At 36.9% G+C, this 16,919-nt stretch overlaps 1 protein-coding gene across 1 annotated transcript in view; it reads left to right on the top strand.

Annotated features, from left to right (window-relative positions):
* Positions 1 to 16,919, top strand: part of LOC131437220 (growth hormone secretagogue receptor type 1-like) — a 61,544-nt gene that overhangs the window by 32,900 nt on the left and 11,725 nt on the right. The window contains exons 2-4 of the mRNA XM_058606404.1: positions 12,825 to 12,967; positions 13,071 to 13,183; positions 13,395 to 13,513. Coding sequence (XP_058462387.1) covers positions 12,825 to 12,967; positions 13,071 to 13,183; positions 13,395 to 13,513 — 375 coding nt within the window. The remainder of the gene's footprint in view (positions 1 to 12,824; positions 12,968 to 13,070; positions 13,184 to 13,394; positions 13,514 to 16,919) is intronic.

Raw genomic sequence — 16,919 nt, 5'->3', positions numbered from 1 at the left:
TGAATTGATTTCTTCAGCGCTTGTTTGTGGAATAATAATATCGTCTATATCATCTGTATCTGCGTAACATCAGCGACAATTTCTTCTGCCGTAATCAATTTATAAGCGATGATGTCATCAATTTCCTCACGAGAAAGATGTTTAGCACCCATCTTTTCACCGAAATCCTTAATTTCAGAAATTTTTCTTTCGTTCTCAATATCATCGATTTTTGTACTAGGTTAAAAAAAAAGATGGAAGTACTTTTTTCCAGTAATTTTTCAACGTTGATGGCATAATTTGAACTAAAACTGATTGAATGCAATCAAAGCAATTCCGATGTTGCGATTTAAGCAAAAATGAAACGGAAATGAAACAGTTTTGCATCCAATCTTGGAAAATTTCTCGTCATCCAGCCTTTTTAATTGCTCCGGTAGTGTACTGGGAGATTCGAACGCTGGAAATTTTTTAAAGCACGTGGATTAGCTACATTATTAACATTCCAAATACCAAGCCTGAAAAAAATGCCCTATCTGCTTAATTTCTACTAGATGATCAGAAAGCTAGCTACAACGTATTTATAGGAATCAATTATATATTCACGTCTCTAACACAACCAACCAATGAAAGAATCTATGATCGTTCTCTCTATTGCACTGTAGTTATTTTTATATTAGTAATCATATTTCTGATCAAGTTTGTCCGCGACCAGACAGCCGTTAATTCCTTTACAAGCATTGTAGAAGAAATTTCTACTGTCAACTAGTATAAATCACGAAACAAACAAATATAATTTTCCCAAAAAATAGCTTTCTAAGCCATCATGATCGCAATAGCGCAACCTTTTTTTCGAATACTGAACTACTGTTCACATTTTTGAATACTTTTTGATATCCCAAGCAATGTTGAGGAAGATACAATGCTCTTAAATTATCACACACAAGCTTTTATAAATCTTCTAACCAGTTTGTAAACCCTCGAAAAAACGATCTTAATAAATCCAAATAAATCAAGATTACAGGAATTTCCAACCCAGAATTGCACACCAGCCTCACCAAGCGAGAAAAAATTTTACAACTGTTCACACTATTTAATCTGTTTTTACCTCCTCTACTTTGTTTCCGAAAACATCGCCAATCTATATCATCAGGTTTTAGAGATATCACATAATAAATTTTATATTGTAAGATTGTGATCACACTAGTGCCATTCTGTGGGAAAGTTCTCAACTAGCACAGTTTTCATAATGTAAACTATAACATTCCTAACAACTTTCCAACAAACAAAACCGCTCTATATCTTTTAGTTTTTTTTTTATAAGAACATAATTCTGATAATTGATATCTGTGTTCAAGCACACTAGCTACATCTGATGAAGTAAGTCCGAGTTAATACTTTTGCTGTTTGACAAACTTCCGAGTTCCCGCATTCTTCAAAATACTATAATTTGCGAGTTACTTGAAGCTCAAATCGTTTTGTCTGTATTAAGCGAATGATTTATATCATGCATGTTTCAAAGCGCTCCTAGCGGAACAGTTCTCAACTAATGATCTGTCAAACTACACTAAATTGTTGGTCTAAGTATCTACAACAAGTTTGCCGAAGATTGTGTGGCTCTATCTGTTGACCGAAGCGAGAAAACCGTCCACAGCCCCAATCAGTCGAAATCCCATATGTTCTGAGTCCCGTTTATCGCGGTTATCCGGCAATAACGAATCCGGCAACAACGAATACCGGCAAAAACGAATCCGCGTTGTACGAGACCCCACTGTAGTTCTTTTGAGTCGTCCGCGAACGGATTACCCATCTCTAGTCTGAATGTACACCCTGATTGATCTTGTTGTCTTGTGTCACGCCATTGAGATGCTCGTGATAGGATTATTTCCATCAGTCGCTCACCACACATTCGTGTGAGAAATGGCTGCTACTGGCATCAGCACATAACACATGGATCGGAATATATCAGGACTGATACATAGATGGCGCTGCCAACAAAATTTCTGTGACAGTGATATAAGTGACGCTAGTTTAATATTCTCAAAACAACGGATTTGATTTGAATAGCTTGAAAAGTGCTACGAAAACATTGCTCCATTGAAAACAAGAGATAAAGCTGACATATTAAAGATATCATTCGGCACTATTTTGCTAAACATTTGTATATGAGGATGCCGTGGGTGCCGCGTTTACTCACGGTGGACGTGTCGTGATTTATCACTACACACTGGAGCCGAAGCAGTCGTCCGCCTAGTGAACTGAAGTCGGTGAGAACTGGAATTTTTAGAAACAACTAGCTTGAAAAATGTGACTCTACCAACAGCAAACGTTACACTGACAAATTGATGCGTTTGGGGAACGAAATCTATGGGAAACCACACCAGATTAAGAAGAAAATAGTTTATGTTAGACCCCTTTCTCTTCCATGAGTTCAACCAATAGCCAGCTATATTAAATGAATGAAAGAGATGAACTGATACAAACAAAAGTAAACAGTTTTAAGATCCTGTACCAAATAAATTTATTTCATTCAATGTAATTTATAATAGCAAATCGCTTGATAAAAACATTGTTTAGATTAACTACCCGGGTAAATGTAAATGGCAAATTTTATCATCATATCTTGTCTTGACGTTTCTATGCTATCATAGCGATACTTATTTTCTTGATATTTCATCTAGAGAATCAAGAAATTGTACAATATCTGTTTAGCTTCTAAATTAGTTATTATAACACATGCAGAGATGTCTATCTCCTCTGTGTGACGAAGAGCAAGCAAAATTTCTCCCCTCGCACTGACAACTTCAACGAGAGCTCTTCTCTTTCACATTTATACACCACTGTTGTGTAAGTGTGCACGCATCATGAGTGCGTTTGTTTATTTCCTTTTACCTCTTCCACTGAATCGCACCAAAGTGCTAGAGCATTAGCTAATAAATTCTCTGAGGTGGATGCAGATACGTTCACAGAGGTGTACACGCCGGTGAGCACTCTGCTGTATGGTTTTCGTAGATGAAGCGTGGACACGCAAATTTTTCATAGCAAGGCCAGATCTACTCTCTTTATTATTGAAGTTCACAGAAGTGTTCGCTCACCATCACACGCCAGTGGTCACTTGGGTGTATTTAGACGAGAGCGCGTGTGAGCGATTCATGCGAAGAGAATGTGTTTCACTCGCGCCAGCTGCTTTAACCACAAGCACACACTCAAATGCTGTCTATTCGACACTGAGAAGAAGTGCGCTTTCCTCTTTGTGCGGTGCTTCGTTTTTTTCATCCTCGGTGTGGCAAAAATCTGACTCTAGCGTGTATAACTCTGGTGAAATGCCATCTCTGAACACATGGATCAATAAGTCCCGAGACTAACAATGGAAACAACATTTTTTTTGCAAATTTTTTTTTTCATCAACATAATCACTTTTTAGGGTGATACAATGGTTCCAACGTTTTTCCAATTTTTCAATACCATGTTTATAAAAAAATTTATCTTTCGCTTCAAAATAAGCTTCAGTTTCAGCGATGACCTCCTCATTTGAGCCAAATCTTTTTCCCTGGAGCATTTTTTTTTAGATCAACAAAGAGCCAGTAGTCACTGGGGGCTAAATCTGGCGAGAATGGGGGGTGGGGAAGCAGATCAAAGCCCAATTCGTTCAATTTCGCCATTGTTTTCATCGACTCGTGGCAGGGTGCATTGTCTTGATGAAAAAGGATTTTTTCTCTACGTGTGCGGTCGTTTTTTTGCGATTTCCTCCTTCAAACGCACCAGTAAGTCAATATAATAATCACTGTTGATCGATTTACCTTTTTCGAGGTAGTCAATGAAAATCACGCCATGCGTATCCCAAAAAACTGACGCCATGACTTTGCCAGCTGACTGCTGCGTTTTCGGACGCTTCGGACGACTTCCGCCAGCTGTGCGCCACTCAGATGACTGCCGCTTCGACTCTGGAGTGTAGTGATGTATCCATGTTTCGTCCATGGTCCCGTAACGACGCAAGAAATCTTTTTTGTTGCGAGTAAATAACGATAAACTGCTTTCTGAATCATCGACTCGTTGCTGTTTTTGTTCCATCGAAAGCAATCGCGGCACCCACTTGGAAAAAACCTTTTTCATGCTCAATTTTTCATGAAGGATAGTAAATACACTTCCATATCATATCCTCAGAAACCGCCATGGTCTAACCCACATTTGCGCGCACTCAAGCGTGTACGATCTTCAACCCTCCGGAAGTACTGCAGTTCTCGATCTCAGTATTTCAAGCATCAATTAAGCATAGCTACTAGTCGATATCGCCGTTACAATATGTTTTTATATCGTCGTCACATAAGACGAATTGGAATGAACCTTCGCCGAAACCCAAAACTTTTTTGGTCATTTGTTAATTCTAAGAGGAAAGAAACTGGTCTTCCGCACACTATGTATCTGACCAATGAAACAACCCGCCTCGAAAAGGAGAAATGTGATTTGTTCGCACACCACTTTGAGCGTGCATTTCGCGACGCTTCTGCTACATCGAACCAAATAGAAGAAGCCACAGTTTGTGTACCGCATAACATGTTTAGCTTCAACTTTCCTCTCATAACAGAGGAGATGGTAGTTACAGCCATGCACAAAATAAAGCTGTCATTCGCTGCTGGCCCCGACGGTATTCCATCATCTGTGCTGAAGCGTTGTGCGAATTCTCTGAGTTATCCGTTAGCTAGGCTTTTTAACATTTCTACTCTGCGAAGTGAGTTTCCTTTACGATGGAAGTTTTCATATTTATTCCCAGTTTACAAAAAAGGCGATAAATGCAACATTTCTAATTACCGTGGAATTACGTCTTTGTGTGCTTGCTCTAAGCTATTTGAAATAATCGTGAATGATCTACTATTTGCTAGCTGTAAAAGCTATATAGATTACGAGCAGCATGGTTTCTACCCAAAACGCTCGGTATCATCGAACCTTATGTTATTCACCTCAAAGTGTGTTCAGAACATGGACTCTGGATTGCAAATCGATGCAGCGTATATGGATCTTAAGGCTGCATTCGATCGAGTGGATCACGGAATACTTCTGTCTAAACTAAAACGACTGGGCGTCTCATCGACGAGCGTAGACTGGTTCAAATCGTACTTGACAAACCGTTCAGTTCGAGGGAAAATTGGATCTTCAACTTCAGATATATTCTCAAATCAGTCTGGAGTTCCGCAAGGAAGCAATCTTGGTCCATTACTGTTTTTGATCTTCATAAACGACGTTTCCTTTCTGTTACCACCGGAATGCAGATTGTTTTATGCAGATGATGCAAAAATTCTGAAAGTCATCAAGAATCTCGAGAACTGTTTTGAACTACAACAAATGATACAAAAATTCGCTGATTGGTGCTCAAAAAATTTTATATGCTTGAGTATCGAGAAATGCTGTGTCATATCATTTCATCGGAAATCGGATCCTATTCTGTACGATTACGGAATTTCGGGAAGGTCACTGACGCGAGTAGAAAGCATTAAGGACTTTGGTGTCACATTGGATCGTGAAATTACCTTCAGACTCCACTATGACAATATTTTAGCCAAGGCTAACCGTCAACTTGGTTTTATCGTTAAGGTTGCTAAAGAGTTTCGGGACCCGTTATGTCTAAGATCATTATATTGTTCACTTATACGTTCAATATTAGAGTCAAACGCTGTAGTATGGAGCCCCTACCATGCTCACTGGATCGCCAGGATTGAGGCTGTTCAAAGAAGATTTGTTCGGTACGCTCTGCGTTTGCTACCGTGGCGAGACCCTGTAAATTTACCGCCATACGAAGATCGGTGCCGCCTTTTGAATATCGAGCCATTGGAGTTACGACGTATAGCCGCTCAAGCAACTTTCGCTGCTAAACTACTGTTGGGGGACATTGATAGCCCCACTTTACTTATGCAACTCAATATCTACGCACCTGAAAGAATACTTCGCCAGCGGAGCATTCTGTTCCTAGATCCGAGGAACAGAGTGTATGGACAGCACGAACCTTTTCGAATAGTCTGCATGCGGTTCAACGAATTTTTTCATCTTTTTGATTTTAATGTGTCACCTGTTGTGTTTCGTCAACGATTGCTTAACCAATTCCACATTGTGAATAATTAGCTTTAAGTTTTTAGTCATTATTTTTATTTCTCTTTCATTAAGACAAAATATGTCAGATGATACTATTTATACAAATAAACAAATAAACAAATAAACAAATATCTGTATTTTTTAAACAAACTACAAAACGACTTTACTCCAACCTCGATAACTCAGCTGTTTCTGGTCGGATCGACTTAAAATTTTGACCCGTTTCAAGCAAAGGTTAGTACTCTAGAAAGACGTGGTTACATCGTGTGGCCATCTCTGCTTTAGTCTCGGGACTTATTGATCCATGTGTTATCTTATTGCGTTATTGATGAGTTATTCCAATTTTATTAAGTATGTTGAACCGTTAGGTCGGAGGTAGCAGTTCAACATAAACTGCTACGCACTAATGAGTCTAAGAAGAAACGTAAAATCAAATAAAATTGGTTATGTGCACCTAGCATAAACTATGGGGTAAAAACCTTTTACCTCTTACAATAAGACAATGCGCCATGTCACAAGTCGCTCACTACCAAGACGAAGTTGTATGAATTCAGCAACTGCTCCCTGTTCACAGGTCTAAAAAATATGCTCCAAGGAAGCAGATTCTAATCCTGTCAGGAAGTCATCGCTGAAGCAAACACTTATTTCAAAGCAAAAGATAAATCGAAAAATAAGAAAGATGTTGAAGTGTTAGAGAAGCGCTGGACTGATTGTGTTGCTCTTGAAGGAGATTAAGTAGATGAATAAAGTTGTGCTTTACCAAAATATGTTTTTCATTAGTTACTACTTATTGATCCCCATGTTATCAGACATTGGCATGTGGCCCCTAGGTGAAGTCAGATATAGCTGTTTTATTGCTTCTCAATGACGATTTTCCTTGTGGTGCTGTATGTTCCTGCAGCATGTTATCTCCACTTTCTCGTCTAACAGCTGACATTCAGTTTTGCGATGATTGAGTAGAATTATTTATTGAAGAAGCCAAATGAATGAGAAACTCACAGAAAAGATAGTTTTTGGAAAAAGATTCGCCAATCATGAAAACTAAGAATCTCCCTGATATGAAAACAGTACCCAACCTCAATTTTTCGAATTTGATATTATAAAACTTTTTTTTATCCACCTAGTGGTGTAATGAAACAGCCTTCCTCATATTACTTATATTTTCAAATGTATCACTAGAAGATTCTGTCAAGCATTTTTTTTTTCAATCTTGAATAACCCAAAGCTATGAACTAACATAACCTTTTCAAACAGTTATATCAAGTTAATCAGAATTTTTCTTTATTTTGCATCGTCGCACTAAATGATTAAACACACTTTACCCTGTAGTTCTTTTTTTGTGGGTTTACCGATCGGGCGGCTAAATAGCGCAAATTCTGAACCGGGCCCATTTATGGATCCAGGATATACAATATCAATTCCAGTGTTCAGTTGGTCAACCTAAACTAGTTCGTCAGGACTAGTTTAGGTTGACCAACTGAACACTGGCGTTGGGCCGGATTTGTGCATTGATCCTTTCACCATGTGCAAGTGCGTTGCTGAAATATTTAAAGTAGATATTAAATACAAATTATACTTACTAAATATGGCTTGATGGTGTACTTAATCTACAATCTTGGAAGAGGAAATAAATGTATGTTTTGCATTTGCATAGTAAAATATGAGTGATGAATGATGAATGATGAATGATGAGTGAGTGGAGTATTAGTATGGATCTAAGTAAAAGTAACGAATGTCTGATAAAGCACCAAGCATACTACAATGTAATTTAAGAGAAAGCTACTTTCAACATGCAACTAAACTACAATGTGTGGAAGTTTTGGACGCTGTTATCAACGCCATTTGCGGTTCCAAAAGGTAACAAAGAGTATATGATTCCGCCATCATAAAACCAATTGCATACTGCAAAAGAGATCAAACTTGATTAGTAGATCGCTTCTCTACTTTAGATCAAAGTGTAGTATTTGTTGTAGCATGGACAATGCCTGACAAGTTTGGCACACTCAGAAAGAGGAACATATCCATGTTATTGTTTCCATTCTGTGTATTGTTGCCTCTTCTTGTCAGACATTACCCATGGCACCATTAGTGTGCATCCTTCTCCATTGAGTAAGGATACAGACAAGCCCTGGGACCGTGACAGCATCATTCAATCTGTCTCAAGGTTGTGCTAACGCCCAGGGCTGTACCCTATAGTTCTGTAACCGGGAAGCTGGAACCAGTATAGCCGAAGCCGAAGTGCGTTTAGTAAGTAACTAATATAGTCTACAAATTAAATCAGTTTTGAGCCTCATTCCTCGAATGTATGGAACATTTGTAAGGCTAATTTGAAACTATTATTTTGCTAAAGGAAGTATGTTGATACGTTTAGGCGTTTAAGAGTTATGCAATGTTTTTGCGTTTTTTGAAGGTATTTTTAAGACTAATTTAAATAAGTTAAAAAAATAACACCCCTCCAATTTTTTCTTAAACTTTTACTTATATCATAACCTTTCAGGAACCGCATAGGATACATTTTCATCGATCTGGTATCTAATGAATATTGACTAGTATCTAATGAATATTTGACTAGTTGACTAGTTTTTGATGAAAAAACAATCATAACTTTTTTAGTTAGAACAAAAAAAAGTGATTTTTTAGGAGCTACCCTACTTTTATTCGGTAAAATTGATGTAACTTGATCAAATGAAAAGTTAGAGAGGTGCTTTTTTCAGCAAAGTTGCTCAAAGTGAAATTTCCTACAACTTTATTGTACAACGAAATAAATTTTGAGTTCAATTATGAAAGTTAAATTTCAGATTTCATTCTAAATAAGGACCACCCTAGTCACTTTTTTCATCAAAATTAGCGCCATTTGATTACAAATAACTTTTGTGAAGACATCAACTACAAAAAACTAATATTTAATAGTAAAAATATTTTTGTCGCGCTAATTTCCCGTTTCGGACCATAGTGCATTCGACTTAGCTCGACAAATTGAGCAAATGTGTGTGTATGTGTATGTGACAAATAATGTCACTCGATTTTCTCAGAGATCTCAGACCGATTTTCACGAACTTAGACTCAAATAAAAGGACTTATGGTCCCATAGATCGTTATTGAATTTTATATTAATCCGACAAGGCAATATGTGCGAATCGATGAGAAAATGCACATTCAATTTTATCGGGAAATTTCTCAGCCGATATTTACAAACTAAGAAGCAAATGAAAGGTCTTGAAATTCTATGAAAAGTCTCTGAAAAGTTGATCCCGATTCGACTTCCGGTTTCGGTATTACAGTGCGATTAGTCAAAAATTTCAATTTCGTGAGTATTTTTTCACAAGCAATGGCAATACAAGGTGCACATTTTTATAAAATTTACTGGAAAATTCATGTAGTTGACAGATCTTTTAGTTGGTGGATATATAAATCAACTTTGGGACTGGTAGTGCCCGGTTTCCGCTTCCGAACGCACCGGTAATAGTAATGAAAAGCTCCAGAAACGGAACTCATTTCGGTTTCTCAGTAACGGTTTAACTGATTTTCTCAAGTCATGATTCAAATTAAAGCTCTCATTGTCTTAAAAGATACTGTGCAATTTCATCCAGATCCTATTTCCGGTTCGGAAATTATAGGGCAATTAGTATCAAAACTTTCAAACTGTCATACAAAATTATGGAAAATCGGTACGCATCGGTACGTACTGTTACGGAAGAAGAAAAAAACGCACCCGCCTCGCACACAGCGTGCTTTGTTGAATTTTGTATAGCGTGCAGGGTGGCCACATTCAAATCTATATTAACATGATATAGCTGTTTAAAAATTGAAAAGGTGATGGTAGTTAATACAGAAAAAATTGATTTTATTCAAGTTTGAAAACAAGTTTTGACAGAATCTTCGAATGATGTTTTTGAAAACAAAAGTGATATGAGAAAGGCATCATTACACCACTAGGTGGATTAAAAAAAAATTTTTTTTACTATTAGCGGTGCGTTCGGAAGCGGAAACCGGTGACTAGTAGTCCCAAAGTAGTTTTATATATTCACTAACTAACAAGATCTGCGAACTAAATGAATTTAGCAGTAAGTTTTGTAAAAAATGTGTCTCTTGTTTTGCCATCGCTTGTGAAAAAATACTCATGAAACTAAAAATTTTCACTAATCGCACTGTAATACCAGAACCGATAGTCGGATCTGGTTCAGTTTTTTCGGGACTTTTTGAATAATGTTTAAACCTTTTATTTGCTTCTTAGTTTATGGAAATCGGTTAAGACATTTCCGAGAAAATCGAGTGCGCATTTTTTCATAAATTTGCACATATTTCCTAGTAATTTCGGAACCAAATGAAATTCTGGATAATTGTATGAAGCTAGTTTCTTTGAATCTAAATCGGTTAAGCCATCTCCGAGAAACGTGTGTGATTTTTTTTTCCTTCTGTTTGGTGCATATCAACCTGTAATTTCGGAACCGGAAATCGGATCGGGATAAAATTTATTAACTGTCTGTGGGACTATAAAACTTTCATTTGAATCTAAGTTTGTGAAAATCGGTTAAGCCATCTCTAAGAAAATTGAGTAACATTATTTGTCACATACATACATACATACATACATTTTGTGATCTCGACGAACTGAGTCGAATGGTATATGACACTCGGCCCTTCGGGCTTCGGTTGTAAAGACGGTTTTCACAGTGAGTGTATAGCCTTTCTAAAGGGTGATTTTTTAAGAGCTTGAGAACTTTTTTAAACAATAAAACGCATAAAATTTGCAAAATCTCATCGGTTCTTTATTTTAAACGTTAGATTGGTACATGACATTTACTTTTTGAAGATAATTTCATTTAAATGTTGACCGCGGCTGCGTCTTAGGTGGTCCATTCGGAAAATCCGCTTTTTTATCGACAAATTTTGTTCAGCGATGAGGCTCATTTCTGGTTGAATGGCTACGTAAATAAGCAAAATTGCCGCATTTGGAGTGAAGAGCAACCAGAAGCCGTTCAAGAACTGCCCATGCATCCCGAAAAATGCACTGTTTGGTGTGGTTTGTACGCTGGTGGAATCATTGGACCGTATTTTTTCAAAGATGCTGTTGGACGCAACGTTACAGTGAATGGCGATCGCTATCGTTCGATGCTAACAAACTTTTTGTTGCCAAAAATGGAAGAACTGAACTTGGTAGACATGTGGTTTCAACAAGATGGCGCTACATGCCACACAGCTCGCGATTCTATGGCCATTTTGAGGGAAAACTTCGGAGAACAATTCATCTCAAGAAATGGACCGGTAAGTTGGCCACCAAGATCATGCGATTTGACGCCTTTAGACTATTTTTTGTGGGGCTACGTCAAGTCTAAAGTCTACAGAAATAAGCCAGTAACTATTCCAGCTTTGGAAGACAACATTTCCGAAGAAATTCGGGCTATTCCGGCCGAAATGCTCGAAAAAGTTGCCCAAAATTGGACTTTCCGAATGGACCACCTAAGACGCAGCCGCGGTCAACATTTAAATGAAATTATCTTCAAAAAGTAAATGTCATGTACCAATCTAACGTTTAAAATAAAGAACCGATGAGATTTTGCAAATTTTATGCGTTTTATTGTTTAAAAAAGTTCTCAAGCTCTTAAAAAATCACCCTTTATATGTGGAAGGCAAAAAGCTAACGTTTTCTTCAAATTTTCAAGAAAAATCTGAAATTTATATTTATTTATTTAGTTCAAAGCGTGCATAAAAAATAATGGAAATAAAATTTCGTGATTTTTTTACAATTAGTTTGAGTTCTTTGTATTAGCTGTAATTTTTGAAATTTTCATTCAATTATGTCAAATATGTCTATAATTTATGTCTATTTTTTATGTTTCTGAAAAGTCATTCGATCATTAAGAATTGAACCAAATTATCAACTATGTTAGCTGATGATAGTTGTGTCCCCAGGCACTCGCCATGGATGGTTCCTTGGACCAAATGTCAACTAATTTTGAAGTTCATTTTTATGTATAAATTACAAAAGAATCTGTTTATAAAAGAATCAATAGGTGAGGTGAGTGCTGTAGTGCAGAATTTTGAAGTACTTTTCATTTATCGTTAGAAAAAAAGTTAAATGAAAGATGGCCCACGGCTGTCGGCTCTCCCCTACTTCAAGAGCAAAACTAAGCGATAATTTAAGTCTATATAATCATTTTCATTTCTTCACATCGATGCTGTTTTTCAATCAAGTTTTCGATTCAACTACTTTATTAGTATGGATAGATTTACATGTGCAAATTTAATTTTTTTTGTCGGGTTTTTCCATTGTTATTTCTTATTATTCTTATTTCGCTCTTCTGTGCGGTGGGCAGTTCAACTTCATTCGAGACGGGTGCGATTAATATAATCAAGTTCGCACTGTAGATGGATGAACGAATAGCGTTTACGAAGAATGTGTGCAAAATTGTTTCTGACATAAGGCGTAATTTCAATTCGAATTGTTATGCTATGATGTCGAGCTGCTAATTAAAGAAACGAAATACCTGCTGAATCTATCTAGTGGTGCAAAGATGCCTTTCTCATTAACGTTCAAGGGAGAAATCATTTCATCCCTCATTTCGGTATTTTCTTGGACTGGTTTTGAATATTTTGTATTTATTTGAGTCGTCTCTTAGATACAACGGTTCGGAATTTTCAACATCTACCACCCTTCAACGTAGGACCTGGATTATATGTAGTCTGTAGGACCGCCGGGTTTTTCATTTGAATTTTAATTTGTGAAATTTGATTCATATGGCTATTTTATCATCTATTTTCAGGACCAGATGACAGTATTCAACTATCTCGACACGATTCTGGTTTTCATCGTGCCGTTTACGGTTATTGTTGTTCTAAACACTTTCACCGCCCTCACCGTGTGGAAATTCGCCGGTGTACGACGAACCATGACAATGCCTCGAAGGTAAATAGAGAACAGATTTAATTAAGTTACCATTCACCAAATGGCATTCTCTTAGCTCAATGAAGGTGGGGCGAACGAATTAATTCATCTCTTATGGTTTCAGTTTTGGCAGCAATATTCGTGAATCCCGGAGACAGCATCATCTGCTTAATGCTTCCTACTCGAACCAGTTAGTTTTGAATGGGAGTGTCCCCGTTCAGCAAGTTCACCATTACAGTAAGTAGATTTTCCGTGCATGTTAAGACCCAACTTTGTACGATTGTGGATCGTCGGAAGTAATTATGCTCAGAATGTGTGATTAGGAATTGTTTGATGTTCGTGTGCATGGAAGGATATTGTGAATAGTCCTATTTCAGGTGGAAGCTGGATTGGAAGTTTACTCTGAATACTAAAGGAAAATTTATTATTCTTTTGCTCCATTCATCAGGTAGAAGTCGTGTAGCGAACTCACAAATCAAAGTCACGAAGATGCTACTGATAGTATCCACCGTTTTCATTTGTTTGAATCTGCCAAGTTATGCGGTTAGAGTGAAAATATTCTTAGGGGTAAGTTATAACATACTTGTTTGAATTTCTTGAAATAATTACGAATGAACTTATTTTACATCGATATGTTTGCCAGTTTTGACTAGAATCTCGATATTGAACGTGAAAAGACGTTAGAGAAATAAAACATAGAAAAAATCTCAGTCCCAGAAAAAAAAACAAAATTTTTATGTACTATGGTGAAGCAATCCTGGTTTGATACAGTAAACATTGTTGCCAGAGACAGGCGCGGCTCCTTTGTTAGAAATATTTTTCTGTTATCCCCGTACTTCGACTCCATGATCCTTCATATTTCTTTACTAATTTACTACAATGTGAAATGTGCTATACTTTAGTACTTTCGAACATTGGTTATTACTGAAATAGTAGGAAAAATGATTTTTACTTGGTTGCTTTTTATTTGCTCTAACCTCTCCGTTTCCTTTATAAAAATGCTTTATGTATTGCAAAGTTCATAGATCTGTACTAATAATTTTTTGTGCCCCCCCCCCCCCAATATTTCATGGAACTTGCCACCCTTGGGCAGCGACAATGAAAATTGATGTTTGTTTGTTATTCTTATGTTGGTTTATTTAAATAAATATTTTGATTACAATTTCGAACAACTTCTTAACTGATAATTTTATAGTAAATTACCAATACTTTTAGTTCATAAAGGTGCCGATTGAAAAAAAAATTAATTTTGAATTATTTCAACTAACACTTTTGTTCGTCGAAATCATACTTTTTCGGATTTTCAAGAATGAAATTATTTCCTTCAAAACAATTGTAACAGATATTTTTAGTAGTATTTTTATTTTAATTCAAACTATATTTGAAACTTGTCCAAAATCTTCATTTTGCCCTTCTCTATAAAAAGGTATTAGAATTGCTGGAAAATCCGACTTTCGAACGGAGCCTTGGAGACCCGTAGTGTTATATACCATTTGAATCAGTTCGACGAGATCGAAAATGTGTATGTGTGCCTTTTTCGAATAAATTTTTACCGCTCAATTTTCTCAGAGATGACAGAACCGATTTCAACGAACTTAGGCTCGTTTGAAAGGTATTATTGGGTCATTTATCAAGTTCAAAGATCAAGTGACTGTGACTTCTAGTTCCGGAGATATGATGGTATAAGTGACGTAACTTCTTCTTCGCAATAATATTTTGGGGATAAATCCCATCTCTCTGACATGGTGTCTCCGTATGTTTTGGTTTAATTAAATGTATCTCGAAACCACATTATCCTCCTCGATCCCATAGAGGATGAAATTGAGTGTTTGTCACAAATCCGCAAAGTATTTTATGAGTTGAAAGCATTCCTTCGTGAATATTAAACGTTACTATCTTTTCAAGCTACTGCCGTACGTAAGGATAAACATCCTAGAAGAAGGCACGTTGAAATACATGCTTCGTCGTTCAGCATGCCTGCCAATATTTGTTCGTCACCCCTAGTAGGCTGGGCAATTTACTCTCCAATTTGTGTCTTCCTTTGATGTCTGGTGGCTCCAAAAGAGCCCCTGGGTATGGAGACATAACTTAATCGTTTTTGGATTGCTTCGGCTACACCTGTTTCACTTGACAAACTGGTCGAAGCTGATGAATTTCATATAGAAAGTAAATTGAATTATTGGAATTGATCAACACTTCATTTCAGTTTGGCATGAAATGCTTATCGAATTGTGGTCCCTTCGAGTTAGTCATTTGTACCAGAAAGGGAATATTTTCGGAGCAATAATTCAATTATAAATATCCAGCAACCGATCTGCTGGTTGATTCGAAGCTGTTTTTTGTGCTTCACGTTAGTCGAATGAACACATTCTTTCTCTGTGACATTTTTCAATCTCAACATATGCTTGGATGAATAATAATTGAAATAACTGGAAGCGTGGTGGTTTGCAGAAACCGATAGATTAATGGTAGCCATCCAAGAGAAATGATCGAACATTTTATTTCTGGCTGCCCAGCTCTAGTCTTTGATGGTCCTCACAACAATTTTTTCAAGAATTATCAAACAACGAGATAACCAACAAACTAACGAAATATCCTGGTCTGGCTAAAAAGATAAAACAGCTCTGGTACCTGGAGGACATTCTGGTAGCTTCATTTGCTAGTTTGAGCTGCGACAGGAGCTATATATATTCTTATTATGAAATTAGGTTTCGCTTACTGACGTGTATCGCAACGGTTCGTGGTAGTACTAATGTAATGCTTTTAGCAGTCTCCAATCACGCTACAAGTAAATGAACAATACACAGTTCAGCTCACTTTCACATCTCATCCAAGTCAGTCGATAAAACAAAACTGCTTACGTTCGTCCCGAACTAAAGAAACCAAGAACAGTATTGTGTAGTGAACAATATAACGATCTCGAAATGAGTGAACCAAACGAACAAAAGCTACCGCAGCCACTACGAAAGAATACAATTGTTGTTGACTTCAGACAGTGCAAAATTCGACCTTCGATACGAGAACTTGAAGACTATATTTCTGTATGAAGAGATTCTTTCCATCGAAAAAGAAAAGTGAAAGAACTTTTTCCTAGGTATTCTAAATGGCGTACGTTTCTTACGCATGCGCTTGAAGGCTATACCTTCTTATGTGATTTTCGGCCAAGATATAAGGGTTCCGTGCAAATCACTTGTTACCTATGACGATCAGATGGCCACATGTCAATATTGCCAAACAGCTGTTCACTATGGTGAGCTATGTGCAAAACTGGATCAGAAGACGCCTCTACTCCAAAGAAGAAATAACAACGAGATCCAGTAAAAAAAACAATATAGTATAACGGACGCGTTAAGCTTAAGTGCAAAGGCGCGGAATAAAATAAACTTTATGAAAAAAAAAACAGTTTACAGTGAATACGACTTACCTTATAATGTCGCGTGTTTTCAAAATTCCATCTGAGAAAGTGAAATGCTTTTGATCGTGATATTCGGAAGTGTGAAGGGAGCGTGCCGGTGTTATTCGTATTCACGTCATCTAGTTATGTCTCTGACATTACCAATCCGCCTTTTTTGCAGTGTATACTTTTTCCAGTAATAATAGATCATTACTGAAGACACCAAATTAAAAAAATGTATATGTTTTCAGGAATTTCCAAGATTTTTTTGTTCTGGCCCTTCTCAAAACCAAGGCTGTGTCAAATGCTAGTTGCAAATAGTCTTTTTTGTTTGTTAAGAATACGTAGGGTAATGGCTCTCTTTTTCATCTGAGCTCCTATTTCCGTCTCATCCATTCATCTCATAACTTTATCATATCTTACAAAGTACCTGAACCAAACTGAAATGTTTTAAAATGTTTATGTAAGCTATTGTCACACTTTCCCATAGAAACAAATGGTTTTAAATCCTTCAGTAATCTTTTTTGCCTTTCTCATATAAAAAAAAGGTAATGCTATGACTTGAAAAACTTACTAGTA

Source organism: Malaya genurostris, chromosome 3 (genome assembly GCF_030247185.1).
Source record: "Malaya genurostris strain Urasoe2022 chromosome 3, Malgen_1.1, whole genome shotgun sequence".
In the NCBI taxonomy this organism is placed as follows: Eukaryota; Metazoa; Arthropoda; class Insecta; order Diptera; family Culicidae; genus Malaya; species Malaya genurostris.
Note: the sequence above shows the minus strand (reverse complement) of the source record. Positions and strands in the feature narration are given on the sequence as shown.